Source organism: Centruroides vittatus, unplaced genomic scaffold (assembly GCF_030686945.1).
Source record: "Centruroides vittatus isolate TY-2023 unplaced genomic scaffold, ASM3068694v2 contig_417, whole genome shotgun sequence".
In the NCBI taxonomy this organism is placed as follows: Eukaryota; Metazoa; Arthropoda; class Arachnida; order Scorpiones; family Buthidae; genus Centruroides; species Centruroides vittatus.
The window spans coordinates 16473-32320 of NW_027122227.1; the positions used below are offsets into that span (position 1 = coordinate 16473).

Genomic DNA, 15848 nt, shown 5'->3' on the forward strand with positions numbered 1-15848 from the left:
GCTTTTGCGTGTGACGTTAATGCACTTTTTTCTTCGATATCATAATGTATTCAGTAATTTGTGCGAATGAATGAGATGTTTGATCGAGTTTTAATTAGCGTTAAAATTATTGTAATAATTAGCTGAAAGAATTTTTTTTTATTTAATTCGAAGTTATGCTTCATAAAGTTCATACCGGTAAGAAAATCGAAACTGAAACAATAGCACGTATATTGAGAAAACTTTTAACTGTTGATAATTAACATAATTTATAAATTTATGGACTTAATTCCGATATCTAAACTTTATACAATCGAATTTACTTATTGTAATTATAGATACTATAAACAATCATTTAATATTATCAGAATTAGCATTGCCCAAAACATAGGTGGTTAAACAAATCTAAAGAAATTTTTTTAATAAAAATGGTCTGTGTCTGTATTATCCGTTCATTCAAGGATGACTCGTCTATTTTCTGTATCAGCGATCTTCATGTCTTCCGATATCTCACTGCGTTATTTATGTGAAGATCCTAAAATCGCGCCGGGATTTCGATTGTTTACAAGATGGCGGTATCGGGAAATTGCGGAAGGTCAATCGGATCGAGAACGCGTGTCGGGCTACAAATCCGACCGATATAAAACATTTCTTTTAAACCAAATGCAGCGCGGTAATAAACAACGAAGGGGATGTCGCGGTGCTCGTACATAAGAACCGGGATGTAAACAATTAACAAAAATGGGGAGAAAGAAGAAAGACTTATGGTCAAGGACACCTGTTAGATCACGTGAGCCCGGGACCGTCTCGAAAGGGGGGCGGACACAGAACATCTGGCCAGATGTCCGCGAAAGGGGGGCAAACAGTGTAAATTATGTGAGTAGCTGTCAACGTTCGGGCGCCGTCCCCGGCCAAACTTGGTTTTCGTCTTGCTTAGAAAGAATAGACTGACCAATCGAGAAAAGGAAAAGGGGACTCAAGACCAATCAAAAGAGGAATTTTCGGGCGAAAATCGTATAAAAACCCCCGAATCAAGATCGGAAGGGGAGAAGACGACGGAGCTTTCTACCAGGAAGTTGACGACGGGACTCCAAACAGCCACCCACTCCTTTACCGACGTCCGTCACCGACCCCTCGGACTTTTCTGCCTGACTGCCCCGGGGCTTCATCGACGACTTCGACAATCCACCCCGATCGTCGTCATCCGGAGCTCCTTCTGCCGTAGACGATCTAGATCGCAACACGTATTGTTCTTTGTAAGTTTGCTTTGATGTTACAATAAACGGTTATTGTAAGACACTTGTCATCTTTGCCTCTGCCGCCACCGCCCACGTACGATCGGTCCCTGGGTTTTTCCTGACGCGCAATTAACTAATTGCCCCCATATGTCGGAAACTTGCATTTAATTCAATATTCATTCCGGTGTCGTTCTTTCATGGTGTCGATTCAGCGAGTTCTTGGTCCACGTCTTTTCCTGTTTTCACTAGTCATTTCGAGCATAATGTCCTAAAGTGACTCTCTTCGCATGATGTGTCCGAAGTAAAATAATTGTCTTATTAATTAGATGTAATTGAGGATATATTTATATAACGGGTTATTATTTTTACTGTTATATTTAATTAATAGTACTCTCATTCTTCGAAATGGATGATGAACTTTTGCAATTTATAATGTTTTTATCGTAATCTACATTCAGAATCTCTTCATAGATTAATCGTTTAATAAATACAGTATATTTACTCTGCGTTTTTCTATTTAATTAATTCTGTTTCTTATTAAAATAAAATAAATATAATTTATAACTGATTTATATAGTATATAAATTATAATTGTATAAGTTAATGTTAATTCGTAAGATATTTCTTATTTTAATTATTATCATCATTAATAACATGTGACAATTATATATACGTTTTCCTATATATGTGGAAAAGTAATAATCAATTATAAAATAAATTTTATTGAAATATAACAGTATGAAAGCAGATTTTATTATTAACTCTGTCATACATCGGTAACCTAAATAGTAAATGATTTATATTATTATTTACCGGTAGATGGCGCTAAGGGGCATTGGCCGAGCATACATTTCAATATAACATTATTTTACTTAAGAGAGGGTTAGTAGTAAGTTGCTTAAGAAATTCAACGGAAAATAGGTTGGAAAATATAAAATGTTTAATTACTGAACAATCGATTGATCAGTGAAAGAAATAAAGACACTTTAATTTACTAACACCAGTGATAAGGTTGAGTTTCGTGAATAAGGGAGGGACGAGGAGGTGGTGAAGCATACTAACCTGGCGTAGGTTGCGCAGGTATCACAAATGAAGATTGATCTCATTTTTTACTAATCTGCTCCCCATGGTGAGGCTTGACCCTGCCAGTACCCCAAACTGGGGCAGATGGGGGGTGTAATTTGTGGTAGTGGGGGACTGCGTTTGCGCTAGCCCCCACCTAAATCAATAAAGATTAGATTTAATGTTTTTACTTGAGTGTGTGACGTAACGTTTCGTTTTTTTGGGAAATGTGTCTACTTGGTGAGTTGTCTTTCCATCTTAGCGATAATTAACTACCGGTAAAATTGTATGCAGTACTTGCCAGTTGTTCAGACAAGTTACCAGTTAAATTAATGACAAATAGTTTAAATAATGTAAAATGATTAATACTCGCGATGAATTATACATTTGTCGAAACGGAAATATATGTTTTTATGTGATTAATTGCTTTCCCAATAAGATGATTTATAAAAATAGAAGAATACGTATTACTTGGTAGCTGCTTCCTGCACGCGCGTGTAGAAGCGGCATCTGGTGGTCGCTACACGCTAAACGCGTTTACTCCGGACGCGCACATTTGCTTGAACCAGTTTGTCCGCTCCGCTTGGAAGCGCGTTCACGCCCACGGTCGCTGGACGCTGCCACGTAGGACGTAGCCTCAACAACGATCAGCGATGATGTGAACGCAATGCAAATTTTAATTTTTCGGCATAAAAGTATTCTTTAACAGCGCTTAGCAAATAAACACATAAATAAATACATCTTAATTTGTCGCTGAGATAAATATCTATTTGAACACAAACGTTTTCAGCCCGATTAACAGGCCATCCTCAGGTCACAACTAAAATGGAACTGATACGTTCCTTACATGCAGATTTGGACAACCACCTTCCCAAACCGTTAAGAAAATAAATCAACGGGGGAGAACGAGGGAGTGGAGCAAGGGGAGAAACGTGGGTGATGCAAGGCACATACGACAGTTTGTGACGGCACGTAACGAGAAGGGACGAAAGATGTTACGAAGAAAGGACAAAAGACGACATGAAGAAGCACATCGCTCTATCAAGACGGTGGAAGACAGTTGATATTTAAATCAAAACATAGAACATAAAAATTACTTAGAAACGAGAAACGGAATAACATATAAACAAAACAACCATAAAATTAACACTGACACAGAATTTATGTCCACAATATTTCCAAATTACAGTCCAACTAGCAGATATGTCCGGCATTGTCCGGCCAAAAAGTAAAAAGGATAGGCTTAAACATTAAAATTTCAACTATATTAAGAGTTTGGTTGCACCTGTATAAAAACAGTGCATATATATATATTCTGCCACTAGATGGCACTAATAGTTAAAGTAGTCAAGATGTGAATCGAAACGATAAAAACGGACGATGCTAAATGTTTAGCGTCCTTTTTCTATAAAATTTTATGGAGAAAGTAGGTTAAAGACCAAATCTTCCAACAATATGTAAATAGCTGGTTAGTTTACAGAAGAAGGCGTGCATATTTAATTAAACACCAACGAAAAGAGCGAAGAATTGTAGACGAGGAGGAACGAGAAGATGGCGAATCATACTTACCTGGCGCCGGGGTCAGCTGTGATCCAGACGGCAGCTCCCCCAGGGTGAGGCTTGACCATTGCACTTCGGTCTAGCTGACCCCTGCCACTACCCCAAACTGGGGCAGATGGGGCGTGTAATTTGTGGTAGCTGGGGACTGCGTTCGCGCTCTCCCCTTCTAAATAATCAAAAAATAGTGTTTATACCAGTGTTTCCCAAAGTGGGGCGTACGCCCCACGGAGGGGGGCAATTTGAGAATTGACATGATATAATTTACCCCCTTCGCTATGAGCTTTTTTAACGCAACGCTTTAGGTGACAAATAATATGAAAAAGCAATTTTTTAAATAGAGGACTTTAATTATTTATAATAATTTTTAAGATGGTATCAAAACCTAAACTGTTATTAGAGTCCGCAAGTACAGTAGAGACTCGTAAATCGGAACCCCGGTAATAGGAATCGCCGGTAATCGGCACGATTTTCAGTCGTACTGTGTCGTGCTGAATCGAACGTTTTTGATACTAAATTTACTTCTAAAGTATAATTTTCATGTTTTTATATTCTTCAATATATTTATTTTGTTTGTACAAAATGCAGAAATAATTTTTAACGATACGATAGCCTCGATTATTATTATAAAAATTTTCGTTAGGCTTAAAATCGACGAAAATTCAACACGAAGCGACACGCAACGGAGAAAAATTCAACAGGAAGCGACACGCATCGGAGAAAAATTTGAACATCGGACAGGTTAATATATTTTTTCGTACATAAACCGTAATCGGAACAAATCCCTAATCTTAACAACCCCAGTCCCCAATTGATTCCGATTTTCGGTTCACTACTGTAACTTTTCAGCTTTTCCCTTTTCTGTATCTCTTGTCGCAGAAATCTTGTATCTTTTAAAGTCGCACAACGTTTTTGCAAAATTTTTCTAAGAATTTAACTCTCATATTTTTAACACATATGTCGTAATATTTTTAATTGTCTGTCATTTATATGATTAAATGAATTTATTGATACATGTTGTATAAATATAATTTTTACGTATTGAATAATTTTTGTTTATTTTTTAAACATTTAACTTTTTATATAAGTTTTTAAAGTTTAAAACTATTGATAATATTTATAAACTAATAAATTGTGCTATTTTTGTTAGTTTGAATATCTCTAATAGGAGTGTCTTTGATAAAGGAGTCCATAAGAATTTAATTCCCGCAATCTAATCTTCTGGAATCTTCAGGGCTTGCGTTTATCCCTAGTATTACTTGCGGCAAAATGTATATCTACACAAAAACAATTTTTTCTTAATTTACGTTTACTCTGTCACATTGAATTATTTTTACAAAATTTTATTTTTTTTAGCCCATAAAAAATGAGTGGAACAACAAAAAAGAAAGTTCGTCAATATTCAGAGGAATATCTGAAATATGGATTCATACCAGCAGTTAATGATGAGAGGATGCCGTTTTGCTTAATATGCCAGCAATGTTTGACAAACGAATCTATGAAATTGGGTCGGCTTGAAGCACATTTGAAGGCCAAACACAAGGACTATATTAATTCAGATTTAAGTTTCTTCAAAACATTGAAGGAAAAGTTCGAGAAAAGGACGACAATTACTTCAATATTCACGTCTAGAAATGTAACAAATAGTCGTATCCAAGAGGCTAGTTACCAAATCTCTTTGTTAATTGCTAAATCAGGGAAGAGCCACACAATAGGGGAGAATCTAATAAAGCCCTCTATTTCTGCTTTTATGAAAACCGTTTTAGAAAAAGATGACGAGGATGTAGTAGCAATGCCTCTTAGTAACAATACTGTCAGCCGAAGGATCGACGAGATGGGCGATGAGATTGAAAAACAACTTGTTTTGAAACTAAAAACCAGAAATTTTTCTGTGCAGATGGACGAGTCAACTCTAAGAGACAGTGAGGCCGTTCTTATCACTTATGTTAGATATATTGAACGTGGACAGTTTGCAGAAGAAATGCTATTTTGTAAACAATTAGAAAGCACTACCAAATCGAGAGACATTTACAACATATTCAAATGCTACTTGGATGACAATGAGATCCCCATGAAGAATGTTATTTCGTGTGCTGCAGATGGTGCCCCCAATATGATGGGCAAGAAAAATGGTTGTTTACAATTGATGAAAGCTGATAATCCAGAAATGACCCTTATTCACTGCGTTATTCATAAAGAAAACTTGGTGGCTAAAAACATGTCTCCTATCCTCCATGAAACACTAAATGCAGTTATCAAATGCATTAACTCGATAAAAGCCAGCGCTAAAACCGAGCGCTTATTTAAGCTATTTTGTGAGGAGCAAAATGAAGACCATGTACGATTGTTACTACACACTGAAGTAAGGTGGCTATCAAAAGGGAATTGTTTAAAACGATTTATTGAGTTGTTTGATTCGCTTAAAAAGTTTTTAATTGATAAGCCTGAAATGAAGTTCTTATTGACAACAAATGGCAAAGCATATGTAAGTTACTTAGCCGATATTTTTGAGAAGCTAAATATATTGAACAAGCAATTACAAGGACCAAGCAAAACACTGGTCGATGCCAAAGCAAAAATATTTGGTTTTGTTAAAAATCTAGAATTAAGTCAGAAACACTTAAGTAACAGAAATTTTGAACAGTTTCATTGGCTCAACAAGTGTAATGTTTCTGACTCTGCAATACTTGAAATTGTTAATCATTTAAAAATTTTAATTACGGATTTTAAAGAGAGATTTGCTGATTTAAAAGAAATGAATTTTCCGACATGGATGGTGCAACCAGTTTTGGTGGATTTTGCTGATATATCCAATCTGCAATATCAAGAAGAACTCGCGGAGTTGCAAAGTAACGAATCTGTAATAACTCTATTTAATATTAAAGGTGCGATGGCATGGCTTTGCGATGAAACAGAAGCAAAATACCCCAATACCACAAAATGTGCAAGAAAACTCTTATTACCGTTTTCATCTTCATATCTAGCTGAATGTGGCTTTAGTGCTGTGAGTGATTTGTTGACTAAAAAAAGAAATCGTCTGGATATAACACAACGTGGAGATTTGAGACTTAAGCTAACTAAGCTTGAGCCAGATATAAAATCGCTGTGTAAAAAGCATCAAGTCCACAAATCACATTAAATTAAGTTTTAAAAATATCTTATTTTTATTTATTAAAAGTTCGTTTCTTTGTTTTGACAACAGTTGTAAGAAATCGCTTTCAAAATTATCATTCATATTACTAAAAAGAACAAAAATAAATTTTTAACTAAAATTATTATATGGGGGGACATGATGATTTTAGAAATGTTAAAGTGGGGCGTGGCCTAAAAAGTTTGGGAAACACTGGTTTATACGGTTTAAATGAGAGATTCCGTGCTTTTTTGTATCCGCAGAAATGATTCCTTTTTACTATGTTATGTGATCATAGTTTAACCAATGGGAATGAGGATATTTATTGCAGGTTTGCAAGCTTAACATTACTGTGAATTGCGGATGTGCGATAAGAAAAATGATTAAATACAACAGCATTTATTGATACTCTTGATTATAAAAGTCACAAATAAAATTATAGATTATGTTTAATTAACGTCAAATTTGAATAAAAATAAAAGTAGTGATTTCTTAATTAAATATATTTTCAGGTTTGTCCATTGCTGTGCCATTGCTGTGCCATTGTGCCATTGGGTTTTGCTGACCTCTGTCACTACTCTAAACTGGGACAGAAGGGGCGTGTAATTTATGGTCACTGGGGGACTGTGCTCGTGCTATCCTGTTATAAATAATAAAACATAGTGATTCAGTTAAAAACATAAAAGTTGTTTTTATTGTAGTGGAGTTTTATAGACTTCATAAGTTTTTCATATTATCATACATGTAAAAAAAGAGTTCATACTGTTTTTGCACTTGTTTATTTTTGTGACTGGTTACAATTAGTAAGGCCAATAATGAAGTTAAATTTTAATAAGATGAACAAAAATAATCATTTGTAAAACATTAATAATGTGACAGACAACATTTTTAACATCATTATGAACTCTTAAATTAAAACATTTTTTCAATGCGATCAATTCATTATTGTGGCAAGTATGATAAATCGTTTTTATTTTAATTTTTATTTAAGTTCTATGAATCACAAACACCTGTTTGTGATTCATAGAACTTGATGCGTATTTGGAACAGCTGATTAAAAAAATTCTGAAATGCATCCCAAGTCCTTGTTGTTCAGTAAGATCCAATGCAGTAGTGTCACAAAGTGACTACGGTATAAGTCTAGTATCTCTTTTTGTGCATAACTAATTGTATATGTAAATTGTAATGTATATTATATTCCTTTCTGAATTGGAATCATGAAAATTGTTCATATTGTAATTTCGATTGTTTCATCACTGGATACAATTATCTTTATCAGTAATATTTCCCATATATGAATAACATCATTCTGAATTGTTTCTAACGTCAGGCTCAATAAATAATACTTGAATTTGTTTGAAGCTTACAGATGTATTTGAATGCTATTACTTAGCTAGAGGTTTACCAGTTTATCAAGTAAAAAAAGCAGTAAACAATAAAGTTTTTTCATATTAACATCGTTTAAGATATATTAACGTTTTCGCGTGTTGTTTAATTAGCTTCCTCAGGCAGTTACATTCATTATATAATGGCCTGAAGAAGCTATGTAATCAACAACAATATATTTAACATATTTTAACATTAAAGTTTTTCTTTATAACATCGTCCTAACTGCTATTTTTACTGGACAAATTGTTTACAACCCCTATATGTCTCATTTTTTAATAATATGATTTTACATATCACCAGCGGTTTGCGAAATTCATTTTTATGCTTCTTCAAATTAAATCAAGAATATTATTTTAAACTGTTTTAATGTTCTTGAGTTTATAACATTAATTATTAATTTTTTTACACTTTTTATTGAAGGAAGGAAGCGTGCGTTTTTATTGATATAATTTTTCGTTGTAATCCTATCAATAGAAATCTACCGACTTTCTTAATCATTATCGCGCTTTACTACAGAAATTAACAAGCAGTTATTCTCCGGGTCTTTTTCTATTCATGTGTATCTATTTACATATTTTGTAAAATTATTTGAAAACGATTTTGTTGATTTTTAATTACAAATTTGTGTTAACAGAAGTACAGTAAAACGTGTGTATACCGGATCGCACGATACCAAATTATTCTTTCTGTTTTAAAAGATTCCAGTTTTAAATAGGTTTTAGTATTTTTCTTCTTTATTTTTAAACTACACCAGATAAATGTAACACAGTTAAGTCCATTTTTTTAATTGTAAAATCACAAAGAAATGTTATTACTAGGCTTAACCAAAATGAATCCAAAGTGATTCAATCTAAAGATGGGAGTATTCGAATGCAAGAATCCAAATGAACAGAATATAGTTGTATTATTTTATTAATTATTTTATGAAATATGATTCGGTTTTGCTTATTAATTAACTGAATTCATGAAAATGTTTGAGAATATTCTCTGGAATTATGGCAGGTGTATCGCTATTTCAGGTGTTCTTTACTTGCTTCATCGTCATTCACCAATGAGGATACGGTATTGTCTTACACCAACTTTCAAGTTAGGGTAGAAAAATACACTTAGGCACTACACTAACGAAACAAAAAGTTAAGTGTAGCTATGACGTCAAATTGACGTCAAAGTTTACACTTTCTGGACCAAACGAACCTACTGTTACCTATATTTTCATTGTTTTCACAAATTAAGTTTATTGTTCTCTGCGATAACGATTGTACCTGAAAACGATTATACTTATTTGTCTACAAATGGAATTTTAATTTTTTCTCTATCCAGATTACGTAAAACTAATACTCTTCCCTTTCCGCTCTGAACTGGTTTCAGGCTTACAGTAAGATTCAACATAGAAAATCTCTCCGTTCCGAAGTATTTTTTGGTTTAGCAGGTTACCGTTTTATTCAGGTTCTGTTTTAGAGAAGTTTTACTGCATTAATTTTTTTGAAAGTTTTCCGAAAATTATTTAGAAATTTCAGCTTTTAATTTATACAAATTATTTATTATATTGAGTTACAAATTACGAGAGATATATTGTGAGTAAATTCATTTACGTACTTTATTCCTTTATTTCTAATAATTTTCGAAATCACTGGCTGTTAAAGAAAATTTCAGGAAATTTTTCTAAAAAATACGCGCTTTCAAGCTGCTCTATCATAAACATTAAAACTTAAATAAGAAAAACAAGGAAATTCTCAAAAGAAATGTAACCGAACGTGTTGTAGTGATGTATTTGGTGTGGTGAGGCCACACCATTTTCCGTTATTCCCCATTTCAATCTAGGAAAAAAAATATATTAAAATTATTCTTATTTAGATTGAGATAATACATCAATATTTTTATTTTCTTGTATACTTTAAGCAATTTAATTGTACTAAGATTTGCTTCTATTTAAAATTTCGGGTTATTTTTAACCAATTATTATTACTAAACGAGGAAAACGTTTCTTAAAAATGGATTTGGCTTCCTTTGTGATTTTCCAGTAGATCCTTGGCTCTTTTTTTTATAGTGTATCTGGGGTATATCAGCTATCCGGTGAACAAACGTGAAGAGGAGCCCAAGTGTAACGTGACCGAGAGATCGTTGAAGCACGACCATTTAACTGACGGTTAACTGCCCGGAAGTTGTACTCATACACAACTGCTTCATTCACTGAAGCGTATTGATTTGGTCAACATTTCGGCCTATATTACAAAAACTTTTAAGGTATATTGCTAGACCTATTAACAATAATTAATAGAGCCTTACCACTACTAACATTGATACTGACAAGGGGTCTGAATATATAATATAAATTTGATTATATCTGATTATAACTTTTTTAAACATTCTGATAAAACTATTCTTATTGTTTAGGCTACTTATTTATAAATACTAAATTATGAGTTATTCAATCGAATATTTTATTTTTATAATTATTTAATTTAAAATAAGTCATCTTTTATTTTCCTTCTTATCAAGAATTCTAATAATAATGATCGGGCTATTGATTGACAGGTAGAAACTATTTAATATTTAAATAAAATGATTACTCCTATAATGATTAATAAAACTTTTTGGGAAATTTTCAAGTAACAATTTAAAAAAGATATTTGCGTAATTATGTAATGAGAAATGATGTTTTTCTTTATCTTCCTCATGAAATTAATGCTCATAAATCTAAATTTAATCAGATAGAATTATTTCCTGGTACATTTGTTTTTTTTATATATATTTTAATCAAACAGAATTATAAATATTTATTCTACTACTCCAATTATTAATACATTTATAAACAACAAAAACAACTAAAAAGTATTTTTATACTTTTAAATCAATTAATTATATTAAAATAATTTAATGAAATTACTTTACTTATTATCTAATTATTATTATTTTAAAAATTAAACATTACTTTTTAAGGTTTTTTTTGTGAATTTCTTTAATGATTTTACACATTTATCTAGTAGAATCCACGAACATCTTTTTTTAGGCACAAAAACGAAAATGTTGAAGGTGTTTAATAATAAAACAAATTATTTATTGTTTTCTTTTGTTATTTTTTTTATTATTTTGCTTCAATAGGAAGGAAATGTTTGTTGAACGTTCAAAATAAACATGTAAAAAAGTTAATTATTTATTTTATGCAAATCATAGTCTTGCACTAAATAAATTTTATAATATTTCCCTGTTGGTTACGCGATAATTGTATTTATGTGATGCAATATTCTTGATTAAGACAAATAGAAAACTGAACGAGTAATCAATTATTTTGTGTCGTTAAAAAAATAACGTTTTTCATATACTAAAAAAAAGCCTGGACGATGTTTTCTTTGCTTTTTTAACATTATTTAAGGAAAAATTAATTTATAACAGTTAAATAAATATAAATGTGACTGTTATTTTCCTTAGTAAAATGAAGTTATACAAAAAAAAGTACAAGAAAAACAAGCCATTTCGGTCTTTATCTAATAGATAAAAATACTTCGATTGTGTGTAATCAAATAAAAACAACAATAATAAAATAACAATTTACATTCATTATAACTCGACGTATAAAATTTCTGAACACAACGACGTATTGTTCTTTATAATTATTCTAGTATTTTATTTAGAGAGTTCATATGATTTAACGTAACTAATTCATTTATTTTATCGTTTAACAGTAGTTTTCATAGTCTCTTTTAAGTATAGAGGCTAAATCGAAATACATTTCTCTCTAAGCATAGAAAATATTTAATTGCTTTATTCTCAATTCGTGTTTAATATGTTAACTAAAATTAGAGCGGAAAAATAAAACTAGAGATGTGAACAAACCTAGAAGCTAGATTATAGAAGTGACAGTAAACTATTCAAGTTGTTTCTTGTCAAATTATTTTGTTTATAATAATGTATATATATATATATATATACAATTTTAACATGAAATAATTAAGGTTAGTGGAATGTACTCTTCTATTTTGTACACTCTTATACACTAATTTTAGCCATTTTCTCTGCTGTACAGAAATATTTATCATCTATGCCAAAGTCTTATGTTTATTTTATAACGTTTGTGTAAAATTTAAACCCGTAATTATTGCAAATTTTAATTGTACGGTTATTGGTGTCACATTATACTCAAAATTATTTGCATTTAAACATAAACGCATATTAAAATTATAAGTTTTTATGTATAAAATTTAGGAATTGTATGTTAAAAATTTCATACAAATTATTTTTAAATTGTTTGGTCTGTTTGAATGATTCAGTGCCTATATTATGGAATTTTAAATAAATATTTCGATTTTAAAATACTGTTATTCTACATAATAAACTAACAGTTCAACTATAAATTGCCATTGATATATATTATAACATTTAAACTTAGAAATTAAGATTTTAAAGATTTTTGTGTTAAAGTCGAATAGAATAAATTAAATATTTAAAATATTCTTTATTTTATATATTTCACCTCTTTCGATACTTATAAAAAAAAAATAATAATAACCTGCCTATGAAAAATAATTCATAATTTCATTCTAAGAAGGATATAATTATATGAATATATTATATATATATATATAATGTGTGTGTGTATTTTTTTATTTACATGTTCTACTTTACATACTTGTTTCCTTGTTCTAAATTTTATTGGTCTGATAGAAATTGCTTTTACACAGAATAATTACCTTTTGCGTTTTATTAAATTTAATTAGAAATTATTCTCATAACGCAAAAATCTAGGAACCATTATACAAAATATTCTCTTATTCTATCTGAAAGTTATACAGTATTTCGAAAAGTCAACTGTTAAAGTATAGAAGAAGACTTTGTCTGTTGAAAAGTCGTCATTTTGACACAGTTTATTGGAAAAATAAGTTAATAAATAAGTTTTTGTATTGAACTTTAAATTCATTATTTCAATCGCAGGATATTTGAACGATTCCTAAAAAAAAAAAAAAAAAATTATGACCGCTGCAAATATGACCGCTGCTTAAAACAATTCCGTTTATTACACTCGTAAGGCATAACCCGAAGACATAAAAATAATTTAAGTCAATAAAGTTATTTTTTAACAAATCGCCCTTTAACGAATTACGATTTTTTTAATGATTTATCATAAATCTTTAAGAGCTTTTTTCCCTTTAAATATTTAAATATCTTACGAATTTCCTAGTATCCTTTCTGAAATGTAAACATAAAATTTCAAAGAAAAAATCTAAATAAATAAAATTCTGAAGTACTTAAAGCTTTGTTTTAAATATTCTTATGGCAAACGTAATATAATATATAAGATCAACGTTATAAAAACTTTTAATATTTCATATTCTTATAAGTCTCACTGTGTAGATTTTAATATTATTAAAAACATAAAATAAATAATTTAAAATGCAATAAAACTGTGAAGATAAGAGAGAAAAAGATATTTTTCTTTACAAGTTCTAGTTTTTCTAAAGTTTTAAAGATAATAAAGTTTAAGAGTTCGCAGCAGTTTTTACATTTTTAATAAAACCATTTTTAAAATAAATATTTATAAAAATTTCAATTCAGAAACTATAGAAAAAATTTCTATATAAAAATTAATTTAAATTTTCACGGAAAAATCAAATACTTTTTAAATTTAAGGCTATATAAAAGTTAGAATTTTCCTTATAAAAATAATCACGATAGAAATGCTATCGTGCTAGTATGCTAGAAATATAAACTTTTTCTATTTTCCATAGGAAGTTCGAATTAGAACAAAAACTTTACTATTGTGAAAACTTTGCCATTTATCCATTGAACTTGACCGTAACAAGGAATAAATGTTTTTTGTTTTTTTTTATAACTCTTGACGGTTAAAGTGCGAGGCAATGACCCATTTTCTTTTTAGATAAGTCGAAGAAAGAATTGTTTGTATTCTTGTAAAAGTAATTTTGCACAATGCGCCTTATTGAGATTAACATCAAAACATCTGTTAGATTAGTAAGGGAAAAGTTTTAATCTACGATCTTATCTCTTTTGTAAGCTTTAATCTCTTTCTAAATCGATCTTTTATTGTGATAAGAGTTAATTCGGTACATCTGTTGTTAAAAGCTTCAGATAGATTCAAAGACTACAGCGACAAAGATCGAGAACGTATTTAGTAATGGGTAGAGAATGGCACTGAAATAAAACAATATATCTTATTTTATCAGTGTTTTATTATATAATATAATGAAAGCGTGGTATGTAACATGTTAGTGCACCTGTTAACATTGTGTTATAACTAATACAACATAGCTTTATTCTAAGTTAAAATTATATAAATTCTGAAAATGGATTGTAGAATTTATGCTATAAAATCTACTTCTTTATGAGGGCGTGCTTTATAAGTTTATATTCACGAATTCGAAAAATATGTATTATCTTGTCTCTTATTAAATAATCATATATTTCTACTTCGAGAGCCATACTTGAGGAGTCAGCACACATAAGACCCAATAGTCCAATGCAAGATAACAATACTGTAGTCAAGATTTACTAATGTCATGGTGTTATTACAGTACACTGTAATATTAATGGTACATCTTGGTTATTGTTAATCAGATTAAGCTAACACGTAAGTTTATTTACTACATGGATGTAGAAGTAACATGGTTTATCCTTTCTAATACTATATTTGGAAGAGTATAATCAGTAATTTGCTGTGCCAACTTCCATTAGATGTTCCAACTTGTATTAGACCTTCTACTAGTATACGTAAGTAAAAATTGAGTTTTAATAAAATGGCATATTACTGATGCACTACAGTAAAAATTATGAAAATGTAAAGGGAAAATGAAGTGGGTTAAAAATCAGAAATTATTTTAAAAAACAAAATTAAGATTGGAATGCATTCGAAGGATCTCCTCATTTTTTTCCATGTTCCTCCAGAACAGATCCCATACGATTTAGCATACGTAAAAAAATGTTACGTTTGCTAAATTAAGAGTCTAATAGTTGACAAGAAACGATTTGATTAAATCACAAATCTTGGGGATATTTTCTTTTTACAGCAGAATAAAAATTAATATTGGGTTTCCTAATTAAAAGTTCGCTGATATCCTAAAAATTTGAAATAGAGATTCGTGCAAATCCCCGAGAACCCCTTAAAACGCATCTCCGGATATAATAATGTTATCTACACTTTTCACTCAAAATTTGTGAATGACCCCTAACGTTCTTAGAGCCACATGTAACTTGTAAGCCATGCCTTATATATATACACATCGCGTATACATACTCTACATATACACATGCCTACATAGAACAGAGATTTAAAAGTCATAAACATTTCATATGAATTTAAATCTAATGGATTTTAGAATCATTTATTTTCCTCCTCTATAATGAATATAAAGTTGAATGTTAGCAGATGAATAAAATCCAAACTGTTTTTGAACGACAATCTGACATTTCATACCACATTATAATATTTATATAATGGTAAGAATTATATAGAAATGCAACTAAAATAAGAACAATTCCTGAAG

The 15848-nt window shown here is 30.6% G+C and overlaps 1 protein-coding gene and 1 non-coding gene across 2 annotated transcripts; both read left to right on the forward strand.

The window, feature by feature from the left end:
* Positions 1 to 3840: 3840 nt before the first annotated feature.
* LOC136976728 (U1 spliceosomal RNA) lies at positions 3841 to 4005 on the forward strand. Its single transcript, XR_010880973.1, has one exon. It is a non-coding gene; the product is annotated as a U1 spliceosomal RNA (small nuclear RNA).
* Positions 4006 to 5202: 1197 nt separating this feature from the next.
* Positions 5203 to 6975, forward strand: LOC136976688 (zinc finger BED domain-containing protein 5-like). Its single transcript, XM_067272052.1, has one exon. It carries the CDS (start codon positions 5203 to 5205, stop codon positions 6973 to 6975), a length of 1773 nt encoding a protein of 590 aa, XP_067128153.1.
* The last annotated feature ends 8873 nt before the right edge of the window (positions 6976 to 15848 follow it).